Genomic DNA, 25,322 nt, shown 5'->3' on the forward strand with positions numbered 1-25,322 from the left:
GTGCCATGCTTTACGGCTTAGAAGGGGGACTTCAACGACATTTTGAACGTCATGGAGCATATGAGATGTTCCAGGAGTTGAAGTTAATATTTCAAGAAAATGCCCGGATTGAGAGATATGAAGTCTCCAATAAGTTCTACAGCTGCAAAATGGAGGAGAATAGTTCTGTCAGTGAGCATATACTCAGAATGTCTGGGTACCACAATCACTTGACTCAACTGGGAGTTAATCTTCCGGTTGATAATGTCGTTGACAGAGTTCTTCAATCACTGCCACCAAGCTACAAAAGCTTCGTGATGAACTATAATATGCAAGGGATGGATAATACAATTCCCGAGCTCTTCGCGATGCTAAAGGCTGCGGAGGTAGAAATCAAGAAGGAGCATCAAGGTGTTGATGGTCAACAAGACCACTAGTTTCAAGAAGAAGGGCAAAGGGAAGAAGGGGAGCTTCAAGAAGAACGGCAAGCAAGTTGATGCTCAAGTGAAGAAGCCCAAGTCTGGACCTAAGCCTGAGACTGAGTGCTTCTACTGCAAAGGGACTGGTCACTGGAAGCGGAACTGCCCCAAGTATTTGGCGGATAAGAAGGATGGCAAAGTGAAAGGTATATTTCATATACATGTTATTGATGTGTACCTTACTAATGCTCGTAGTAGCGCCTGGGTATTTGATACTGGTTCTGTTGCTCATATTTGCAACTCGAAACAGGGGCTACGGATTAAGCGAAGATTGGCTAAGGACGAGGTGACGATGCGCGTGGGAAATGGATCCAAAATCGATGTGATTGCCGTCGGCACGCTACCTCTACATCTACCATCGGGATTAGTTTTAGACCTGAATAATTGTTATTTGGTGCCAGCGTTAAGCATGAACATTATATCTGGATCTTGTTTGATGCGAGACGGTTATTCATTCAAATCAGAGAATAATGGTTGTTCTATTTATATGAGTAATATCTTTTATGGTCATGCACCCTTGATGAGTGGTCTATTTTTACTAAATCTCGATAGTAGTGATACACATATTCTTGAAACCAAAAGATTCAGGTTTAATAATGATAGTGCAACTTATTTGTGGCACTGCTGTTTAGGTCATATTGGTGTAAAGCGCATGAAGAAATTCCATGCTGATGGGCTTTTGGAATCACTTGATTATGAATCACTTGATGCTTGCGAACCATGCCTCATGGGCAAAATGACTAAGACTCCGTTCTCTGGAACAATGGAGCGAGCAACAGACTTGTTGGAAATAATACATACTGATGTATGCGGTCCGATGAGTGTTGAGGCTCGCGGTGGGTATCGTTATTTTCTGACCTTCACAGATGATTTGAGCAGATATGGGTATATCTACTTGATGAAACATAAGTCTGAAACATTTGAAAAGTTCAAAGAATTTCATAGTGAAGTGGAAAATCATCGTAACAAGAAAATAAAGTTTCTACGATCTGATCGTGGAGGTGGATATTTGAGTTACGAGTTTGGTCTTCATTTGAAACAATGCGGAATAGTTTCGCAGCTCACGCCACCCGGAACACCACAACGTAATGGTGTGTCCGAATGTCGTAACCGCACTTTATTAGATATGGTGCGATCTATGATGTCTCTTACTGATTTACCGCTATCGTTTTGGGGTTGTGCTTTAGAGACGGTTGCATTCACATTAAATAGGGCACCATCTAAATCCATTGAGACGACACCATATGAACTATGGTTTGGCAAGAAACCCAAGTTGTCGTTTCTTAAAGTTTGGGGCTGCGATGCTTATGTGAAAAAGCTTCAACCTGATAAGCTCGAACCCAAATCGGAGAAATGTGTCTTCATAGGATACCCAAAAGAGACTGTTGGGTACACCTTCTATCTCAGATCCGAAGGCAAGATATTCATTGCTAAGAATGGATCCTTTCTAGAGAAGGAGTTTCTCTCGAAAGAAGTGAGTGGGAGGAAAGTAGAACTTGATGAGGTAATTGTACCTGCTCCCTCATTAGAAAGTAGTTCATCACAGAAATCAGTTCCAGTGATTCCTACACCAATTAGTGAGGAAGCTAATGATGATGATCATGAAGCTTTTGATCAAGTTACTACCGAACCTCGTGGGTCAACTAGAGTAAGATCCGCACCAGAGTGATACGATAATCCGGTTCTGGACGTCATGTTACTTAACCATGACGAACCTATGAACTATGAGGAAGCGATGATGAGCCCAGATTCCGCGAAATGTCTTGAGGCCATGAAATCTGAGATGGGGTCCATGTATGAGAACAAAGTGTGGACTTTGGTTGACTTGCCCGATGATCGGCAAGCCATAGAGAATAAATGGATTTTCAAGAAGAAGACTGACGCTGACGGTAATGTTAGTGTCTACAAAGCTCGACTTGTTGCGAAAGGTTTTCGACAAGTTCAAGGAGTTGACTACGATGAGACCTTCTCACCCGTAGCGATGCTTAAGTCTGTCCGAATCATGTTAGCAATTGCCGCATTTTATGATTATGAAATTTGGCAAATGGATGTCAAAACTGCATTCCGGAATGGATTTCTGGAAGAAGAGTTGTATATGACGCAACCAGAAGGTTTTATCGATCCAAAGGATGCTAACAAAGTGTGCAAGATCCAGCGATCCATTTATGGACTGGTGCAAGAATCTCGGAGTTGGAATAAACATTTTGATAGTGTGAACAAAGCATATGGTTTTATACAGACTTTTGGAGAAGCCTGTATTTACAAGAAAGTGAGTGGGAGCACTGTAGCATTTCTAATATTATATGTGGATGACATATTGTTGATTGGAAATGATATAGAATTTCTGGATAGCATAAAAGGATACCTGAATAAGAGTTTTTCAATGAAAGACCTCGGTGAAGCTGCTTATATATTGGGCATCAAGATCTATAGAGATAGATCAAGACGCTTAATTGGACTTTCACAAAGCACATACCTTGATAAAGTTTTGAAGAAGTTCAAAATGGATCAAGCAAAGAAAGGGTTCTTGCCTGTGTTACAAGGTGTGAAGTTGAGTCAGACTCAATGCCCGACCACTGTAGAAGGTAGAGAGAAAATGAAAGTCATTCCCTATGCCTCAGCGATAGGTTCTATCATGTATGCAATGCTGTGTACCAGACCTGATGTGTGCCTTGCTATTAGTTTAGCAGGGAGGTACCAAAGTAATCCAGGAGTGGATCACTGGACAACGGTCAAGAATATCCTAAAATACCTGAAAAGGACTAAGGATATGTTTCTCGTTTATGGAGGTGACAAAGAGCTCGTCATAAATGGTTACGTCGATGCAAGCTTTGACACTGATCCGGATGACTCTAAGTCACAAACCGGATACGTATTTATATTGAATGGTGGAGCTGTCAGTTGGTGCAGTTCTAAACAGAGCGTCGTGGCGGGATCTACGTGTGAAGCGGAATACATAGCTGCTTCAGAAGCAGCAAATGAAGGAGTCTGGATGAAGGAGTTCATATCCGATCTAGGTGTCATACCTAGTGCATCGGGTCCAATGAAAATCTTTTGTGACAATACTGGTGCAATTGCCTTGGCAAAGGAATCCAGATTTTACAAGAGAACCAAGCACATCAAGAGACGCTTCAATTCCATCCACGATCAAGTCAAGGAGGGAGACATAGAGATTTGCAAGATACATACGGATCTGAATGTTGCAGACCCGTTGACTAAGCCTCTCTCACGAGCAAAACATGATCAGCACCAAGACTCCATGGGTGTTAGAATCATCACTATGTAATCTAGATTATTGACTCTAGTCCAAGTGGGAGACTGAAGGAAATATGCCCTAGAGGCCATAATGAATTTGTTATTTATATTTCCTTATATCATGATAAATGTTTATTATTCATGCTAGAATTGTATTAACCGGAAACTTAGTACATGTGTGAATACATAGACAAACAGAGTGTCCCTAGTATGCCTCTACTTGACTAGCTCGTTAAGCAAAGATGGTTAAATTTCCTAGCCATAGACATGAGTTGTCATTTGATGAACGGGATCACATCATTAGAGAATGATGTGATGGACAAGACCCATCCGTTAGCTTAGCACTATGATCGTTTAGTTTCTTGCTATTGTTTTCTTCATGACTTATACATGTTCCTATGACTGAGATTATGCAACTCCCGAATACCGGAGGAACACTTAGTGTGCTATCAAACGTCACAACATAACTGGGTGATTATAAAGATGCTCTACAGGTGTCTCTGATGGTGTTTGTTGAGTTGGCATAGATCGAGATTAGCATTTGTCACTCCGATTGTCGGAGAGGTATCTCTGGGCCCTCTCGGTAATGCACATCACTATAAGCCTTGCAAGCAATGTGACTAATGAGTTAGTTGTGGGATGATGCATTACAAAACGACTAAAGAGACTTGCCGATAACGAGATTGAACTAGGTATGGTGATACCGACGATCGAATCTCGGGCAAGTAACATACCGGTGACAAAGGGAAGAACGTATGTTGTTGTGCGGTTTGACCGATAAAGATCTTCGTAGAATATGTAGGAGCCAATATGAGCATCCAGGTTCCGCTATTGGTTATTGACCGGAGATGTGTCTCGGTCATATCTACATAGTTCTCGAACCCGTAGGGTCCGCACGCTTAACGTTCGATGACGATTCGTATTATGAGTTTATGTGATTTGATGTATCGAAGGTTGTTCGGAGTCCCGGATGAGATCACGGACATGACGAGGAGTCTCGAAATGGTCGAGACATAAAGATTCATATATTGGAAGGCTACATTCGGACATCGGAATGGTTCGGGTCGTTTCGGATAAGTTTTAGAGTACCGGGGGTTACCGGACCCCCCCCCCCCCCCGAAAGTTATTGGGCCTCATGGGCCTAGTGGTGGAAGAGAGGAGGCAGGCCAAGGTGTGGCCCCCTCCTAGCCCAAACCTAATTGGACTAGGGCTAGGGGGCCGGCCCCCCTTTTCCTTCTCTCCTTCCTTTCCTTCCTTCTTGTCCTACTTGGACTAGGAAAGGGGGAAATCTACTCCTACTAGGAGTAGGAATCCCCCCCTTGGGCGCGCCCCTTGTGGCCGGCCCTCCTCCTCCTCCCCTCCTTTATATACGGGGGAGGGTGCACCCCATAGACACACAAGTTGATCTTTAGCCGTGTGCAGTGCCCCCCTCCACAGTTTCCCACCTCGGTCATATCGTCGTAGTGCTTAGGCGAAGCCCTGCGTCGGTAACTTCATCATCACCATCACCACGCCGTCGTGCTGACAGAACTCTCCCTCGGCCTCAGCTGGATGTAGAGTTCGACGGACATCACCGAGCTGAACGTGTGCAGATCGCGGAGGTGCCGTGCGTTCGGTACTTGATCGGTTGGATCGCGAAGACGTTCAACTACATCAACCGCGTTACGAAACGCTTCTGCTTTCGGTCTACAAGGGTACGTGGACACACTCTCCCCGCTCGTTGCTATGCTTCTCCTAGATAGATCTTGCGTGATCGTAGGAAACAATTTTAAATACTATGTTCCCCAACAAACTCATCCTAGAATTGCTCTAAGCCAAGCATCCTTAACTTTGGAGTTCTTTTCAAATGGGCTCCCGAAAAAGAAGGAATTCCTTGTTAATATGAGTAGTCTATCATTCCTATTAAGGCAGGCTCTCACATACGCCCCACTCAAAAGAACCATGTCCTCATTGGCCCATCAGGAACGTTCCCTCTTGGCACACGTATGTGCGTCTAGTCCGGCACATGTGTCATGCCGTGTGCCACAACGGGCAACACGCGCCATGCGCCACATGACCGTGCACCTAACCCGCACATGCCCGTGTAACCACAAGGGTTGGCTCTGATACCAATTGTAATGCCCTGGACACACCCGCCGGTTCCCGCCCATTATGCCTGATGGGATCTAGACTGACCCTACAGACCAACACTAGTCTTTCTTGCACACTTTTGTCCTCACTCGTGCTCACCCAGGAAAAACTTCCTAGTCGGTCACCCATCCCAGAATTGCTCCAAGCCAAGCACACTAAACTTTGGAGTTCTTTTCGAATGGGCTCCCGGAAAAGAAGGAATTCCTTATTGATATGAGTAGTATATCAATCCTATTAAGCCAGGATCTCACAGCCAAGACCATGAGTTCCAATGAAGGACTTCTGGGTGTGGGGATGGGAATAAATGGGTGTGTTCAAGGTCCGGTCGGCTTATCAAAATACAATGGACAAACAACGTGGTGATCCTATTCAAGCAAGCATGTCGATGGAATGGCAAGACACTTGGAGACCTTTATGGAATCTGAGGGTCCGACCAAAATAAGAGTCTTATGGTGGAGGGTTCTCAAGGGGTTCTTGCCTTCGTTCAGCAAACTTCATAGATGTCATATTAGTGACGATACTTCCTGCCCTATGTGTGTCAACAGTGAGTCCTTGTTGCATTCCCTAATCGAGTGCGATCATGCTACGAGATTTTGGAACAAGGCAGAAGGTTTATTTGAAGTGAAACTCCCACAACTTCATCCGATGACATGGGCTAGAGACATACCAGACTCGATGTTTATCAGTAAGGAATGAACTGTAGTAGCCGTCTCCGTGATGTGGGCTACTTGGAGTAGTCAAAATAAATATACACATGCTGATATTACATTCTAGTAGCTCCATTCAATGGAGCTGGTAAAGGAGATTATTCAGGATCTAGATATTCCATCAAGTGTACCGACAGTGATGATGAAGCCTAGAGAAGTATGGCAACCATTAGTTGTAGGTTGTGTGAAGATCAATGCTGAGGGTCTAGTGGATGTCGCAACTTAGTGCGTAGGAGCGGCGACTATAGCCCAGAGCCATACAGAGGATTTCATTGTTCGAAGGGGATGCAAATACCCTGGCATAAAAGATTCATACGTTAGTGAACTATTGAGCAATAGTTCGTGATGCAACTACTCTAGCAATGGAGCATTGGTGGCATAATATCATAATGGAAATGGATTGCCAGACAATCTAAGATGAATGGAGGCACACTGCTTTCGGGTCAAATGGAGGTCATATTTCAGAAAGATTTGATGACTTTTCTCGAATTTTCAGTAATTTGATATAATCTACGGTCGAAGAGACACCAATGAGGTAGCTCATATGTGTGCCAAGGAAGTTTTGTGAGTGAGTTGAGTGTAGCTCATTTGATGTAATTCCTAATTTCTTGACTACCCTTTGTGCCGTCAGATGTTGTCCGCCAGAATGTTGAATAAAATGCCTTGAAGGGCGGCTCTAGAAAAAGAGTTTTTGCGGCAACTTTATTTACCTTACGCACTTGTTAAGCCCCAAGCTCGAGATATTACACAGACATCTGAGTTGGTCTAGCCAAATTATTTACATTAAGTACAATTATTGTGCCCCAAGCTTGATACGTGCATGGACATACACGTTGGTATGGCTACTTTCTTTATTTTGTGAACCAATATGCCCAATGCCACTGGCGCTGAATTACCCAGGGATGGACTGGCTACGTTACTTATTTTATTTGTCGTCATGACCCATGCTGCTGGATTGTCAACTCATGACATCAGGGATCAAAGACACCTTATTTTTTAGTTCGACCAGGGGATAAACACTCAGTTCTTCCTTCAGATATTCAAGAATACATGACACAAGGGATTTATACATGTTTTGGCCTCACTGTGGCGTAATACCCTACTTCATGTTCTTGGTTGGTTGATGTGAGTAATATGGTGGAGTTTACATATGCTCGGGAGAGCTCTAGGTATGCTTGGGAGAGCTCTGGGGGTTCTTGGAAGAGCCCAGGTGGTGCTCGGGATCTAAAGAGTGGTAAAGGCTACCATCCCGAGCACCCTCTTCACTCCTACCTTATTCTTCTTACTTGTTCCTCCACGTGTGCCTACATATCCTTTGGATGGCCACAATCCTCCCCTTATATAGCTAGTGGGCACCACATGGCCGTTTACACTCATGTGAACACACATCAAGGCTGAAGCTCAAGTGACACCTTGAGTAATAGATTCGCTGTCAAGAAGCTTACCTCCTGGTATGCGCAGAAGTGTCAGCAATTCGAGTCTTATCCTGATAGGCTTAATCTCTTATCGCTTGCGCCATGACGTATTTTCTTCGCCTAGGACCCGTAGACCTATGATAGCCTGTGACCACATTTAATGTGGGGTAGAGAGTGTATCCATACTTGTGTCCATTGTAGCATGAGCACATGCGGCATGGCACCTTTATGTGTCATGCTTGGGCTGCGAGCATACCCTGCCTAACATCACTGACGACATTTTCTTCTCTGGTGTTTTGATCTTTTGTGACATGGATCTTGATGAAGATCTACATGCCTTGGTGTGGCTCGTAGTAGGAGAGACTCCTTCTGGATGTTGTAGTAATTCCAGCATACCAACGGTGAGAGATCAGCGAGGTGCTTGGGACACCCTAGTTCTGGTTGCATGGCTATCTTATTTCCTTTGCAATATTCTGCACAAAGGCTCATTTTGGTGGCTGCATTTATTTTTACCTTACTATCACTATAACTGCATTCAACTAGTTATGTTTTTATGCCTACGTTGTTATTAGCTTGTGAATGCATTCAAAGTACTCACCTGACTTTTTATGTGGCTAGAAGCGTGAGGTTATATTATACATATGGTACGGAATTCAATGCGCGAACTAGGAAGTGTCCAACTGTGTCCCTAAGGATTTGAGTATCACCTATGTATTGCTCTGTTGTGTCTTGTGCTGCTAGTTTCTGATGCCCCATGATTAGTTTGATGCCCTGGCCTCTTTTAAGATCGTCGTAATCGAACCCCCGTGGTTCATGTGACTGTATTTTTGTGTGACTATTGTTAGTGTAAAATGTTGTTGTTTGGATTTGAATGAAGTGATATGTATGCTAGAAGACATAGATCTCTGGGCTGGTATACCGGGTGTCCGGTTAAATGAATCAAAGCACTACATTGGGCCGGAGCACTTTGGGGCTTTGTCTCAGGTATAAAGGCGATGAAATAAGATGTATTTGGCCCATGAATCCACCTCATACCTTGTGCAACCTCTCTTAATAGTGTGGTGTTCTTAAATGAAGCTTGAAGTCAAATAGACATCGTATCTTTTATGTATGAGGCTAAAACTGTTCAAACAAGTCAACATGTTCATTAGGCCCCTAATCACTTGTTATCACACCAAAACCCCACTTAGGACATACTAGATTTTCTTTCAAAAATTACTTGCCAAAGAGAACGATTTCCCTTAATTAGGTTCATACTTTCAATTATAACATTAAATATAAAAGGATATCTTGCATCAAAATTATCGTTTGCTCTTTTCTTGGCAATGCATGATGTTGAAATCACCACCGGATACTTATACACGATTCAGCATACATGTTCAGATACAGAGATGGTGAAAAGAATGGGAACGAAAAACCCTACACAATGGATGGACTACGTCACTACGATCCCTTACGTAAAAAAACAAGTTTCTGTAACCTATGTAATTCTGCATGGAGCAGAGCTGGCTGCAGCCATCAATCCTCTTTCTCCAAGCTCTGCAGCTCAGCAATCCGCATGGCATGGGCATGGTACCGATCGATGGAGCGCGCAACGTCCGGGCGATGGGTTCAGCTTCAATACAGTCGCACCGATCACGTCTTGAAGGAATTGTTTGGGCTGTCCATGGACTTGAGGTCCCTGTAATGTCCCGGCGTCAGCTCCTGCTCCATCCCCACACCGCCAGCCCGCCGTTGCCGCAGCCACCGCTTCCACCCGATGTACGCCCCGGCCACGGCCAGGCTCGCCAGGACCAGCGACGCAACCACCACCGCGGCTGTCACGCCTGGCGACATGCCCCGCCCCGCTGCGCTCTGCTGCTGCGCCTTCCTGATCTTGAAATAGCCCACCTTCCGGTCGTCGGCCTCGTACACCACCGTCTCCACGGGAAAGTCGATGAGGTAGCAGTAGCCGCTCCCCCCGTTGTACACCGCGCCCCAGCAGCTGCAGCTGGCCGCGCACGACTGCTCGCACTCCGCCGCCGTCTTGTACGTCTCGAACGGCAGCTGCTCCTTGTACGCCAGTGACACCCGGTTCCGCCGCACAACGTCGAACAGCTGCCCCCCGCCGCCCCCGCAGAGGTCGGTGGACTCCTCGGCGCGACATGGCGGGGCGATCGATGCGGTGCTGTTGATGAGACACTGGCACTTGGGCGCTCCTCCGGGGACGCACAGGCCGTAAGCGCCGCACGGGGTCGGCAGCTCGCACGGCCCGTTGATGGCCTTGTAGTCGGAGGTCCAAGCTTTGGAGCCCTCGGTCCAGTAGTATGCGCGGAGGTTGCCATCGTCGTCCAGCGTCATCCGCCGGAAGGCGCCGGTGAGGTTCCGGACGAATGTGTCGAAGGCAAGCATGTCGACGCTCTGGTCGCCACCCAGGAGGTAGAGCCCGAAGAAGCCGCGGCTGTCCAGGCGGCCGTAAACCGGCGGCTGCGTTGCGTTCTCTGGCTGGGCCTCGCGAGCCGTGTACTGCCAGTACATCGGCCTCGTGCGGCCACCATAGAACTCCATGTGCAGCGCCATGTACGTCTTGGCGAACCGCAGAGAGAAGCGGCGGTTCTTGGAGATGAGCGGCGGCGAGGACATGGTGAAGTTCTGGCCTAGGACGAGCGTGTCCGATGGGTTTTCAAAGCTGCGCCAAGGCGTACCGCGCCGGTTGAAGAGCCGGATGACGAGGTCGGACGAGTTGAGGAGCGCGACCGTATCGCCGACGACGTTGAGGGTGCTCCAGAGCTGGCCGACCCCGGGGACGGTGAGGACCAGGCGGCTGTCGAAGGAGAGCGTAGCCGGGCGCGACCAGTCGGCGACACGGGCCGGCGTGGCACGCCAGAGTGGGAAGGACGAAGGGAGGTGGACGACGGCGAGGTCCAGGGACGCCGAGCCGACGCGGAGGAAGCCGAAGGCGAAGACGCCGTTGTGCGAGTACAGCACCGGCTCGAACCGCCCCGGCGCGTCGGCCGAGTGCGTCGCGGTGAAACCGTTGGACAGCTGCGTCACGGGCTCTTCACCGTCGGCTCCGTCAATCAGGGGCACCGCCGACGCAATGAAGAGGGCGGCGAGGAAGACGGCGATGGCCGGATCAGGCTTGCCTTCCCTCATTGCAGGGGCAGGAAATTAAGAACGGGATAAAGGTCAAATGCTTGAGACAGAGTAGCATGCATACAAACTATATATGCATCATCAAATAGAAGGTCAACGGCCGGCGTGAGCCTCCATTCGATCTAGTCTGTTTCCAACTCACGTAATACATAGTAGATGACAAAAAAAGAATGTAAATTGAGTTTGTGGAGGAGATGAACATGCCTGATCTGGAACTTTGCATCACCCGCAAGTTGCAACTACTCTAAGCATATGAACTGGCCAATAGTCAACTCTCTGTTCCAGCTCATCTAAAAAAATACAACTCTCTGTCCCATCCCAGCTGGTCAGAACTATTTCGAGACTATTTTGCTATACTTTTCAGACGATTCAAGAAAAGAGCCCGCTGCAAATATGATGTCAGATTTTTAAACATGGCAAAACAAATGTTTTTTATGATAAATTACGTGCCGCGAGCATGGCAATTCTCTTCAGCATGCATGTCAAATCCCGGCATGTTTAGTCTTTTTTTGAGAATTTGCCATGCTTGTGCTGAAAAAATTGTCCATACCCGCGACATGTAATTTTGTTATAAAAAAATGTTCAATCTGACATGCGTAAAAATCCGACGTCAGAATTTTTGCATTTCCAAAAATTAAATCGACGTTAAATACTTGTTCTGAATAGTGAGGTTCATAACCATTCCTAGATCGGTGCTAACAAGTGAGATTCATAATCATTTCTAGATTTATACAAGTACAAAGACAAGAAAGTCTTATCGATTAAGAAATAAGTACGATTATTGGTTCTACTACTAAGTCACCCTGCGATGTAACTGCAAGTATTGGCTGGGATAAGCGTAGGGGAAAAGATATGATATTAAATGGTGGAGTGCTGCTGGTTGTTTGTTTGTTAGTTTTGAGCGTTGACCTTGAGTGTCATGAACATAACTGAAACAAAGTGCATGTTATGCACGTTCCTTTATGTTTTTTAGGGAATGTCATTCGGCTAGCTTTATTCATTTATTTATTTTTGAAAAAAGAAGTTAAAACCCATGACCTCTGCATCAAAGTTGTATTCATCGGTAGAAGTAGATACTTTTTACCATGCTCAGTGATATAACACCAATAGATCATCGTCCCAAATACATGAAATGGACGACTGAAAACTATCCCTCGCTATCAAGTGGGCCAACGCGTTGGCATTCTGATCGCAATGTTCATACATTTAGTAAAGCCTGAACTCAAAATTCTGCAGTCACGGAAGATCACCGTCGAAGATGTCGCAGTCATAACTTACTCCAGCGTCATTGCAATCACGCTTGAGTCGCCTGGTTCAATATAACTCGGAGGGACCGATGTGCAATGGCTAGGGCAAACCTTGTCTCGGTGGCACCGATAGTGTCAACTCGGTGGTAGCAATAAGGCAACAGAGAGTTGGCAAGCCATCTCGGTGGTACCGGTTGCATTAACTCGGTGAGACCGAAGTGAAGCAATAAGTAACAGAGAGTTGGCAAGGCCATCTCGGTGGGACCGAGATTTGTTAGGGTTTGGCAGTGGCTAAGTCCAGATGAACTCAGCGGCTCCAGATAGGAAATTTTCGGTGGGGCTGAGTTGGAATATAGGGTTTGGACATATTTGGATGGAGAAAGTGGTTGAGGGTTTTGGAGCAATGTTACTAAGCACTTGAGCAAAAAGATCATTAAGCAACACCTCATCCCCTTTTAATGCTATTGGCTTTCCTATGGACTCAATGTGATCTTGGATCACTTAACAAAAAATGTAGAGTCTTGAGCATTTGCCAATCCATTTCCTTAGCATTTTAAGGGGTCCACAATCACTAATCCTTGCCACGTTAATCATTGAACATCCTGAAATATTTAACTTGAATGGACATTAGTTCAATAAGATATATGTTGTTATGAATTATCAAACCCACCCTGAAATTAGTTACACTTTCACATGCCACATAGACCAAGAGAAACCCGTCATGGTCAAACCCTTCTCGTACGTTGTGGTCAAAGAGATAGATCGTGTGAGCCCATAGATCTTGATAATTCTCTGATTTTTCAAAACAACAAATAACAAAAACATCATTCTACAAATTTCCAAAACAAGGACATCAAGGTTTATTTAATAGACATGAGAGGTCACTACAGACACATTTAGATGCTAAATGTCTGTAATGACCGCATCATGACGCTTAAATCAAGCTTGAGATATAGCAACTTCCCACCTGGTCACCCATCCTCAGACTACTCCAGCCCCAGCACGCTTAAATTGTGTGTTTTATTCAACTCGGCTAGCGGATGGGAAGCTGCCCCTTGCTGATAAGAGTTGCCTCCTCGCCTTTAAGATGTTTCCCGATGGTCATCGTGTGGAACCTACTCCCTACTATCACACACGTTTGTGCTTTTAGAAACCGTGTGCAATCTTTACATACCGGACCACTTTCATTCAAACTTAATTTTTTTTACATAAAACTTGCAAGAAGAAGCAAAAGCTTTTCTTTTCATTAATTAAGAACAATATAGTTGCCCAGTTAATTATGGAAACCGGGCGAAAACTGATACAAACAAGGCCTAAACCTACGAGGACTCTTGGCTGAGCATGAACTGGTACATGCCTTTGTCCACGCATCTAATACTCTCACGGAACTAGTGTACCACAATATCGATCTCCGGCCAGGATATTTGAAGGGCGACAGTCGATTCCAAGCTGCTGCGAGCATTTTGCTCTGCTTCGTCGTTGGCGGCACCTCGGGGCCGAGGAGGTCGACGAGCCAATCGACCAGCCCATTAGCATCGTGGCAGCGGATTCTGGCAGTGTGTACGCCATCCAGCGCAATTATGGCACTGACGGTGGCTGCCAAATCCTGGCGGGGAATCGGGATGCTTATCGGCCCTGGAAATGACCTCTCGACTGGTTGAGTCAACAGGATGCTGACACGGCTCCGCTCAGATAGTGCGGCACACCGCACCTGACGCACGGCGGTGTTCTCCTACTCTTGCACGGCATCGCTTTCCCACTCTTGCTCTGCTCCGCTCCATGGGCGGTGACGAACACATGTGTAGACATTGGCCAGCTCAAGCACTGACACGTGATGATACCGCTCAAGCGCACTGCCTCTCTTGCTCGGCGGTGCACAACCGTTCTGGCTCTCCGGCCAGCTCTAGCTCGTTCTCCTTGTCGAGGAGGTTGATGACGATGGCGGCGCTTCGCCGGATTGGCATGGTTGGAATGGTATACCGCGGTATGGCCGATCTTTCGCTGCCTAGCCTTCTATGCCACTGGCACTGGCAGCGGGAAACCGATGGGAGGACTGGCGAGAAACCGATTGGGGGAGTGTAGGGAAATGGTAGCATGTTTGGATATATATATATATATATATATATATATATATATATATATATATATATATATATATATATATATATATATATATAACACCATTAATATGGAAAACTTAGGAAAGAAGGAAGCGCGAGCTAGCACAACGCGTGCACACAGTGCTTACCCACGGGTGCCAGACGGTTGAGCATAACTGCTTTAAATTATTCAGTGTTCGTTTGGCCTTTTTTATACATTATAATTAAGTTTTCTAGGCATTTAATGTGCATAATTCAAATTTGAACTACAAAGATATGCTCCACTGCACCAAAATGGGTTGAAAAAACATATATGTGTCCTTGGGTGCATGTTAGGTCCCATACAAGAAATGAAGATGAATTACAAACATCTCTGTGTCCTGGCTCGGCCTCAAACATTGAGAATATTGATTTTTAAATCCCCATGAATCCAAAACTTACCTGAAATTCATGAAACTTTATATGGTGTCATTACACGGCACATATATGGCGCGGTAAAATATTTGACCAATCCGGGGCAAGTTTTGGTACAAGCCTCTTACAAACCGGAGTTTCCTACAAGAAGCCTCATGGTTCCGATAGGGAACGTGTCACCCTTGTGGGCGAAACGACAATCGCTACCTCTTCTCGCCTTGTATTTTTTTCTATAGGCAACATAGACCAACATAATATTCGTGCTGAAATATGGAATTATTCAGGGTTTGTTTGGCATTTTTGAACATTAATTGAGTTTTCTAGGCATTTAATGTCCATAATTCGAATTTGAAATACAAGCACATGCTTCAGTGCACCAAAAATGGGTTGAAAAATCATATATATGTTATTGGGTGCATGTTTAGGTCCCATGCAAGAAATGGGGATGAATTACAAACATCTCGGCATACTGGCTGGGCTTCAAACATTGAGAATCTTGGTTTTTAAATGTCCGTAAATCCAAAACTCAACCAAAATTCATGAAACTTGGCATTGTGTCATGACATGGAACACATATGTTGTGGTAAAAAAATTGTCCATTTTGGCAAGTTTTGGTACAAGCCTCTTACAAACGGAGCTTCTCGCAAGAAGCCTCGTGGTTTCGATAGTCAACATGTCACCCTTCTGGGCGAAGCGACAATCGATGCCTCTTCTCGCCTTATATTTTTTCTACAAGCAACATAGACCAACAGAAGATTCGCGCTGAAATATGAAATTTGAACATTAATTGAGTTTGTCCTTTTTATACATTAATTGAGTTTGTCCTTTTTATACATTAATTGAGTTTTCTAGGCATTTAATGTCCATAATTCAAATTTGAACTACAAGCACATGCTCCAGTACACCAAAATGGCTTGAAAATTCATACGTGTGTCTTGGGTGCATGTTTAGGTCCCATGCAAGAAATGGGGATCAATTACAAACATATCTGTGTCTTGGCTCGGCCTCAAACATTGAGAATCTTGGTTTTTAAATCCCCATAAATCCAGAACTCACCCGAATTTCATGAAACTTGGCACAGTGTCATGACATGGCACATATATATCGAGGTAAAAAAATTGTTTAATTTGGGGAAAGTTTGGTACAAGCCTCTTACAAATCGGAGCTTCTCGCATGAAACCTCGTGGTTCCAATAGGGAACATGTCACCCTTATGGACGAAACGACAATCGCTACCTCTTCTCGCCTTGTATTCTTTTTCTACACGCAACATAGACCAACAGGAGATTCTTGCTGAAATATGAAATTGTTCAGGGTTCATTTGGCATTCTTTTATACATTAATTGAGTTTTCTAGACATTTGATGTCCACAATTCGAATTTAAAATACAAGCACATGCTCCAGTGCACCAAATTGCTTGAAAAATCATACATGTGTCCTTGGGTGCATGTTTAGGTGCCATGCAATGAATGGAATGAATTACAAACATCTCGGCGTCCTGGCTTCGCCTTAAACATTGAGAATCTTGGTTTTTAAATCCTGTAAATCCAAAACCCGCTTGAAAGTCATGAAACTTGGCATCGTGTCAATGTATGGCAGATATATGTCGTGGTAATTTTTTTGTCCAATTTGAGACAAAACGTACACATTAATAGCCAACATAGGCATTTTGGTACAAGTAGCTGACACGTTACTATCGCAAAACGGTTGTATTGTTTGAACTATGGGTGTTCCAGTAACCATTTACGTGTGGCCACGCGTCCCTCTTTTTATTGGAGGGTACTACATCGGTCCTGATTTATTAGTCCACTTTGTATTGTGTGCCAAAATTTAACTATAGTAGGTGGCGTGCGTGCAACTATTTGATTAGACGGGACGAGTGCGAGAAGTCCGTAGTGCAGGCTTGACGGGACGCGTGTGAGCAGTCCACTGTGTAGGTTCGACGGGACGCATGCAACCAGTCCACCGCGCAGGCTCGACGGGACGCGTGCGAGCTATCCGCCGTGCATGCTCGATGGGACACTGATACGTCTGCAACGTATCTATAATTTATGAAGTATTCATGCCATGTTTACAACAATTTTACATTGTTTTGGAATGATTTGATTAGAACTAACCCGGACTAACGCTGTTTTCAGCAGAACTATTGTGGTGTCATTTTTTGTGCAGAAATAAAACTTCTCGGAATGGGCTAAAAATTATGGTGATTTTTATGGAAAAAAGAGACCCCTGAAGCACCGGAGCTGGGCCAGGAAGTGGACGAGGGAGCCACAAGTGTGGGAGGCGCACCTGTCAGATTTCGGGCTCTGCAGACCCTTGAAAGATTCGAACCCTGGGGTGCGTGCGAAGAACTCAACCTCCCCAGTCTACCAACTCGTCGATCCCACGGCCTAGCTCTATGAATTGGAAGGAAAGAGGACAAGGCAGTTTACCCAGGTTCGGGCCACCTTGTAGTTTAAAACCCTACTCCTGCTTTGTGGTGGATTGGCCTCGAGGGGCTGAGGATGAACTAGTTCAGTGGGAGAACAACCTCAGGAGGTGTGTTCTTATGCTTGTGTGAGCTGGTCAGGGTGAGGATGGAATGGATCCCCTCCATCTCTATGGTGGTGGTGCTGCTCTACTTATAGTGGCCTTGGTCCTCTTCCCAAATGAAGGCGGGAAGGGATCCCAAAACGGCCAAATTCGAAGGGAGACAACTAGTACATTTTATCCTGACAAAAGGTAGTCTTCGCCTGCAAAGCCTCTGGCCGTAACGCCGTGGTGGGCTCGGCGATGACCTCTGTCCTGCTGTCCTGGCAGTCTTGGTCTTGTAGCACGGGCATAGAAACCTTTGGCTGATTCCTCGGGACTCCGTGCCTGCGCTTGCCTCTTTAGCACTGAAGAGGAAACTGCTATACTGCGCCCACTGGCGCCTGCCTGGCCTTGGTTGTCATGGATCACATCATCCGAACCTCACGAGGTGAGGACTTGCATAGAAACCTCCGCTCCTCAGGAGCCAGCCCGAGGAGGCTGCTCCTTCTGTGGTCTTGATGTCGTCCGCCCCGCGAGGCTTGGCCCCTTGCGAGGGTCTTGAGTCGTTGGTGCTGAAGATCGGTCATACCAGGCCGTCGATGGAGCCACACCGTGGGCCGCAGACAGGCAAGTCTGGGTACCCCCGTTCCCAGAATGCCGATAGTAGCCCCCGGGCCCAAGGCACGCTCGGACTTGGCTTCTAGGCGAAGCCAAGGAGCAAGGGTGAAGCGCCGCGGGCCCCAACCGCCTGCGGCCTTAGTCGACGTGTGGCGCTTGATGGGACGTGGGCGCCCCCACTTCCACACACAGCCTTGATATCCACGAGGCTTGGCGGCTGCCCGTTGCTAGCGCAGCTTTGCCATCATTGCTTGTCGTGCTCGCCCTTGGCTCCTCCTCTTTCCTTCAAACTCGAACCTCTCTCCCAGATTCAGTGCCGGCGCCAACACTTCCTTTCGCCATGGCCCCGAGGTCGAAGAAGAACGGAAAGGCCTGCGCTCCCGCCGAATCCTGGCCGGTCTTGGAGCCCGCTCTTGATCGGTCGACGATGATCAATCGGGAGGGGTTGGACAAGGTCCGGCCGGCCCTTGCTGCCGATTCCAATGAGTGGATGGCGACGACGGTTTGGCCTACCTCTCGGACTATGATTGACATGGAGGCCACCGAGATCCCCATCCATCTTCATGCTCTCCTGGCCGGCCTGGTCCCCCTTCCTCTGATTTCTTCAATGCCATAATTTCACATTACCAGATCCATGCGCTGCATCTGGACCCCCGGTCCATCATCCTCCTTGCCTCCTTCGCCTTCCTGTGCGAGGCTATGGTGGGCATTGCCCCATCTGTCGCCCTGTTTCGCCATTTCTTCTCGCTCCACCTGGTCAACGACTGCCATCGCTCGGGATGCGTGGCGTTCCAGGCCATGGCGGCGACAGCTGGCTCGGACATCGACTTCACGCTCCGCCCAGATGTGAGCGGATTCCAGAAGCACTGGGTGTATATGGACGCCGGCACGCTCAGCCCCTACTCCTGCTCCCGCGAGCGCCGGCGGCACCCAGCTCCGGCTGGGGGCACATGAAGCTTGTCAACCGTCAGCTTGCAAATGTCTGGTCCAGGTTGGCCAAGTTGAAGAAGGTCGGGGTGACGGCGCCGATGGTGGTGAAGGAATTCGTCTGGCGGTGCATCGCCCCGCTCCAGCGCCATTCTCGCCCAATGTGGACCTTCATCGGCCCCAAGGACCCCATAAGGCTCCAGGTGCCTTCTCTCCATTCCAAGACGCTGCACGCAATGCTCGTGCTCTTGACGGGCGACCAAGCGCCTGCCGCGCTCCCGGAGGATAGCTGCCTCTTGTGGCACTGCTCGAACAAAGAGGACTTTGTGAAGTAGATGCCCCTCTTTGATGAGTGGGGGCTACGCCTGGGGGGCCCTGAAGGGCCTCGCTTGAATCCCATCTCTTGGTGGCTCCTGTGCGCGTCGACCCTGCGGCGCGTGCCCCAGATGTGGATGCGGGGGGCGAATGCGACCGGGTACCGCTGGGGAGCGGGTGTCGTCAGGTGCTCCCGAGGCATCCGCTCCTGAAGTTCTGACGAGCGCTCTCGAGGGGGCCGCTGGAGACCTGGTGTGACCCAACGCTCCTGAGGCGGTCGCCCCCGAAGCTCGGGCAAGTGGTCCTAAGGTGGCGGCTGGTGAGCAACTGCGGCCCGGTGCTCCTGAGGCTGCCATCCCGGAAGCCCCGTCAAGCGCCCCAGCTGCTAAGGGCCATGCCCCGAACCTCGGCCCGCTTCGCCTGAACCTTGAAGCACTCCGCAAGAGGAAAGGGCTCCCGAGCTGCAGTGCTGACGCCTATCGGCCGCTGAAGTAGAGGAAGTACATAGCCGTAGATGAGTAAGTACCTTACCTTTGTGGTTTTCCGCGTGGCGCATCCTTTTCTGACCCTGGCTCCTCAGGATCCCTTTGGTTGCGGCGGCAAAACCTCCTGGGTAGGGACCCCCATAGGTCCTTGGTCTGCTCATGATTTCGAGTCCCCCGCGCCAAACACCTGCGCGAGGCGCGGGGCCGGTCCGCGAGGCGGGAGTGCTACTGAGAGGTCGTGAGCCTGTGCTCCCAGCATCCTTCCGTCGCGGTCACTCCTGGAGCGTAGGAAGCGTGCCGAGGGCTCCTCCATTGGTCACCGCCGATGGCCGGGCAACCCCAGCAACGGCTTCATCTTCGAGTGGCGAGGCCATGCCGCCCAGCGCCTTTGTCGAGACCCGGGAAGTGGCTGGGGAAATGCTGGGCACCAGCCCCCTGCCGGAGATGGGTTAGCCACTCCGCGCCTCTTCAATAGCCCCCGACGCGAAGGAAGGGCTTGGCCGTGCGCTGGAGCTTGCGCATGGGCGCAGCACCGTCGGTCATGACCTTTTCCAGCAGGGGATAAACGCGCTGAGTCGGCTCGGAGGAGAGCTTGCCGATGTCGATGCCCGCCTCGAGACGGAGGGCCTCCGCTTGGCGCGCGAGTGGCACCAGTTGAAGGTCGCCATCAACCTTGGGCACCTTCAACACGAGCGCGCCCGCGCGAGCACTGCGGTATCCCTTGCAGCTTCTCGTGAAGCCTGTGCCCATGCACAGGAGGAAGCCCGGGCCACCGACTGCCGTTGTGAGGTGGCCGAGAGACGAGAGCAGGAGCTTCACACTTCGAACGCCGTCCTCGAGCGGCAGATCCAGGCGCGCAGGGCTGCCCTGGTGGCACTACCGAGTGAGGCCCCCTCTGATGAGGAGGTTCAGGAGCGCGAGGAGGCGCTGGCGCTTGAGGTCTTGGAGCACAGCCTGGCGCTCGAGCAACTAGAGGTGAGGGAGCACCAGGCAGCCGCGGCTGAGGACGCCGTCACCGCTCGGGAGGCCAGGATCCAGCAAGAGGTTGATCAATAGGTGGCGAAAGTTCGGGCGGCCCTTGCTGATGAGCACCGTCAGAAGCTGGAGCTCTAGGAGACCCTCTTCGGGCTGCAACAGGCCGAGCTTGAGGGTAGAACCTCCGCCCTCAGGACGAAGCTGGACGCAGCAGAGCAGCGCGAAAGGGACGCCAAGGAGGCTCAGGCCTCCGCCCAAGCCGACTTGGCCTTTGCTCGTGCCGACCTATCCTCACTTCAGCAGTTGGTTGAGGTCGTCACGTCCCTCGCGGAGAAGACTGAGAGCGAGGCATGCCACCTGATGTCTACTATGCAACTTTATTCTTGTAGACACGTGTTGGGCCTCCAAGCGCAGAGTTTTGTAGGACAGTAGCAATTTTCCCTCAAGTGGATGACCTAAGGTTTATCAGTCCGTGGGAGGCATAGGATGAAGATGGTCTCTCTCAAACAACCCTGCAACTAAATACAAGAAATCTCGTGTGTCCCCAACACACCCAATACAATGGCAAATTGTATAGGTGCACTAGTTCGGTGAAGAGATGGTGATAAAAGTGTAATATTGATGGTAGAAATATATTTTTATAATCTGAATAAATAAAAACAGCAAGGTAGCAAATAGTAAACAGGCACAAAAACGGTATTGGCCTAGGGTCCGTACTTTTGCTAGTGCGATCTCTCAACAGTGCTAATATAATTGGATCATATAACCATCCCTCAACGTGCAACAAAGAAATCACGCCAAAGTTCCTATCTAGCGGAGAACATAAGACGGAATTGTTTGTAGGGTACGAAACCACCTCAAAGCTATTCTTTTCGATCAATCTATCCTAGAGTTCGTACTAAAATAACACCAAGCTATTCTTTCCGATCGATCTAACCAAGAGTTTGTACTAAAATAACACCAAAGCAAATTCAGATTCGTAATATTCAATCCAACACAAAGAACTTCAAAGAGTGCCCCAAGATTTCTACCGGAGAAACAAAGACAAGAACGTGCATCAACCCCTATGCATAGACTACCCCAATGTCACCTCGAGAATCCGCGAGTAGAGTGCCAAAACATATATCAAGTGTTCTCAAATCCATAAAAGTATTCAATCCGATAAGACGAAATCTCAAAGGGAAAACTTAATTCATCACAAGATAGAGAGGGGAAAACACCATATGATCCGACTATATTAACAAAGCCCGCGATACATCAAGATTGTGACATCTCAAGAACACAAGAGAGAGAGAGAGACATTAAACACATAGCTACTGGTACAAACCCTCAGCCCCGAGGGTGGACTACTCCCTCCTCATCGTGGTGGCCGCCGGGATGATGAAGATGGCCACCGGAGATGATTCCCCCCTCTGGCAGGGTGCCAAAACGGGGTCTAGATTGGTTTTCGGTGGCTACAGAGCCTTGAAGTGGCGGAACTTCTGATCTAGGTTAACCCCGAGGTTTTCTAAATTTTTTGGGAATTTATAGGGTAAAGAGAGGGTGCGGGAGGCCACCGAGGTGGGCACAACCCACCTGGGCGCTTGGGCCCCCAGGCGCGTCCTGGTGGGTTGTTCCCCCCTCGGGGCACCCCCAGGTGCTGCTCTGGCCCATCCTGAGTGTTCCAGTCCATAAAAAATCTCCAAAAAGTTTCGCGGTGTTTGGACTCCGTTTGATATTGATTTCCTGCGATGTAAAAAACAAGCAAAAAACAACAACTGGCACTGGGCACTGGGTCAATAGGTTAGTCCCAAAAAATGACATAAAGTTGCTATAAAATGATTGTAAAACATCCAAGAATGATAAAATAACAGCATGAATACTTCATAAATTATAGATACGTTGGAGACGTATCAGCATCCCCAAGCTTAATTCCTACTCGTCCTCGAGTAGATAAATGATAAAAGAAATAATTTATGAAGTGTGAATGCTAGCAAAGTGCATAAGTTTGATCAATGATAATTTGAATCACTTTTCCTAGCATCATAACAGCGATTCTTTCTTATAAAACTTCTCATGTTAAAGTAGCAACCAATTCACATGTTAAGGTTCAAACAATGAATCCTCTTGAAACTCAACAACCTATGTTCTCAGTCACCAAGCAATTGTAATTCAACTTATTCAACAGAGTTTAAGTAAGAGCTCCACATACTCAACCATCATATAGTCTTCTATGATTGCTAACACTCACCGCATACACATGAGCAAAAAATTTCAACCGAACACATAGAAATATAGGGGCTTATTGTTTTGCCTCCCAACGTATTCACCTCAAGGGTGATGTCAACAATAATAACTCATGCTACCCATATTCAACTGGACATATGTGCCTAGATCTTTCCTCACCACATGAAGCTTGCCAAAGGAGAAAAATAAAAAGGAATAGAGAGAAAAACTTTGACTCTTGCATAAAAGTAAATACATAAAAGTAAAAGATAGGCCCTTAAGAGAGGGAAGCAGAGGTTGCCATGCGCTTATTTGTTTGTATGCTCAACCCCTTAGTGCAAAAGAACGTCATGTTGTATTGCCCCTTATGATAGCAACCTTTATTATGCAGTCTATCGATTTTGTTCTTTGACATCACAAGTTCGTACAACGCTCAATTTTATCTTACACTAAATGATCTAACACTTTTAGAAGCAATTTTTATTGCCTTATTGCACCGATGACAACTTACTTGAACGATCTTATTCAATCCTTAGGTAGGTATGGTGGACTCTTGAAAATAACATTTGGGTTTAAGGGTTTTTGGATGCACAAGTGTATTTCTACTTGGTGCGGAATTTTTGGCTAGCAAAGATGGGGGGCAAGCACCACATGTTGAAGGATCTATGAGAATATAATTTCTATGTGAATATGAACAAACATAAACCATTACGTTGTCTTCCTTGTCCAACGTCAACAATTTTGGCATATAATATTTTGATGGGGGCTCACAATCACAAAAGATTTCCAGGATAGTATATTTGCATGTGAAAGTTCTCTTGCTTCTACTAATTATTAATGAATTGCTTGTATGACCAATATTGTGATTGTCAAGCTCAAAAGATTTCACTTTCTAAACCGAGTGTGAATCTACCACTAGGCATGATATAATTTCAACTTCATGATATTCAATTCATTCAACGATTTACTCATAGGATATAAGTGAAGCACAAGAGTAAATGACAAGCTACTCCAAAAAGATATAAGTGAAGATCATGAGAATAATATTTATTTATCTCAAATTAATTTAAGTGAAGCAAGAGATAATTTCTTCAAAAATACTAAAGCACACCGTGCTCAAAAAGATATAAGTTAAGCACTAGAGCAATTCCATAGAAAAGAGCTTCGTTGACGGGATGTGCGCGTGCCGCTTACCTAGCCTCCCTGGCAACTATTTGAGGACTCTATTTTATTTAAAAACTTTCAGATCTAAGTACTTTATTAAAACAGCAAGCAAAACAAAATAAAATGACATTCCAAGGATAGCACAACTCATGTGAAGAAGCAAAAACTTAGGCTCAACCGATACTAACAGATAATTGTTGGTGAAGAAAGGTGGGATGCCTACCGGGGCATCCCCAAGCTTAGATGCTTGAGACTTCTTGAAATGTTATCTTGGGGTGCCTTGGGCATCCCCAATCTTGAGCTTTTGTGTCTCCTTAATTCCTTTTATTTCACGGTTTCCCTAAATCTTAAAAACTTCATCCACACAAAACTCAACAAGAACTCGTGAGATAAGTTAGTATAAACCAATGCAAAAGCCTTATCATCCTCTACTGTAGCAAATCACTAAAATTATTATTCAAGATTACATACTAAATGCCTCTGAATATTTAATACTCCTATCCTCAAATAGAATCATTAAACAAGAAAACACATACAAACAATGCAAACATAACAGCAATCTGCCAAAACAGTACAGTCTGTAAAGAATGCAATATTCATCATACTTCCCTAACTACAAAAATTATGAAAAATTACCACACCGTGGAAAATTTATCAGAGCTTACTTTGAAAAAAGTTTCAAAATTTTATCATATTCTTACTTTTCTAGGGAATTTTTGCAACATTGGTAAACTTTCTGTTTTCAAACAGCAACATGTAGACTTGTAAAATAAGCATAGTAAAGGCTATCAATGCCACTTTTATTGAAATAAAAGATGCAAAACATTATTATAAATAACAGCAAGAAAATCCTAGAAAAACAAATTGATGCTCCAAGTAAAACACATATCATGTGACGAATGAAAACATAGCTCGAAGTGAGGTTACCGATAATGTTGAAGACGAAAGAGGGGATGCCTTCCGGGGCATCCCCAAGCTTAGTTGCTTGGATCTTCCTTGAGTATTACCTTGGGGTGCCTTGGTCATCCCCAAGCTTAGGGTCTTGTCACTCCTTATTCTCCTCATATCGACATCTCACCCAAAACTTGAAAACTTCAATCACACAAAACTTAACGGAACTTTGTGAGATAGGTTAGTATGATAAAGACCAAACCATTTCACTTTTGGTACTGTCAAAGACAAGATTCATAATTGTTCTCACACAATGCCTACTGTGTCATATAATTTCCACAATTTATATTGAGCAATATAAGCCATGGAAAC

The 25,322-nt window shown here is 46.6% G+C and overlaps 1 protein-coding gene across 1 annotated transcript; it reads right to left on the reverse strand.

Moving 5' to 3' along the window:
• Positions 1 to 9,037: 9,037 nt before the first annotated feature.
• Positions 9,038 to 11,266, reverse strand: LOC109787142 (PAN domain-containing protein At5g03700-like). The gene has a single exon (XM_020345701.3). The coding sequence runs from the start codon at positions 11,098 to 11,100 to the stop codon at positions 9,601 to 9,603; it is 1,500 nt and encodes a 499-aa protein (XP_020201290.1). The 5' UTR covers positions 11,101 to 11,266; the 3' UTR covers positions 9,038 to 9,600.
• Positions 11,267 to 25,322: the final 14,056 nt, after the last annotated feature.

The sequence above is a fragment of the Aegilops tauschii genome, chromosome 5, assembly GCF_002575655.3.
Source record: "Aegilops tauschii subsp. strangulata cultivar AL8/78 chromosome 5, Aet v6.0, whole genome shotgun sequence".
Taxonomy (NCBI): Eukaryota; Viridiplantae; Streptophyta; class Magnoliopsida; order Poales; family Poaceae; genus Aegilops; species Aegilops tauschii.

Excerpts from the sequence above, each read along its gene's own strand:
- LOC109787142 (XM_020345701.3), bottom strand. The coding sequence starts at position 11,100 with ATGAGGGAAGGCAAGCCTGATCCGGCCATCGCCGTCTTCCTCGCCGCC.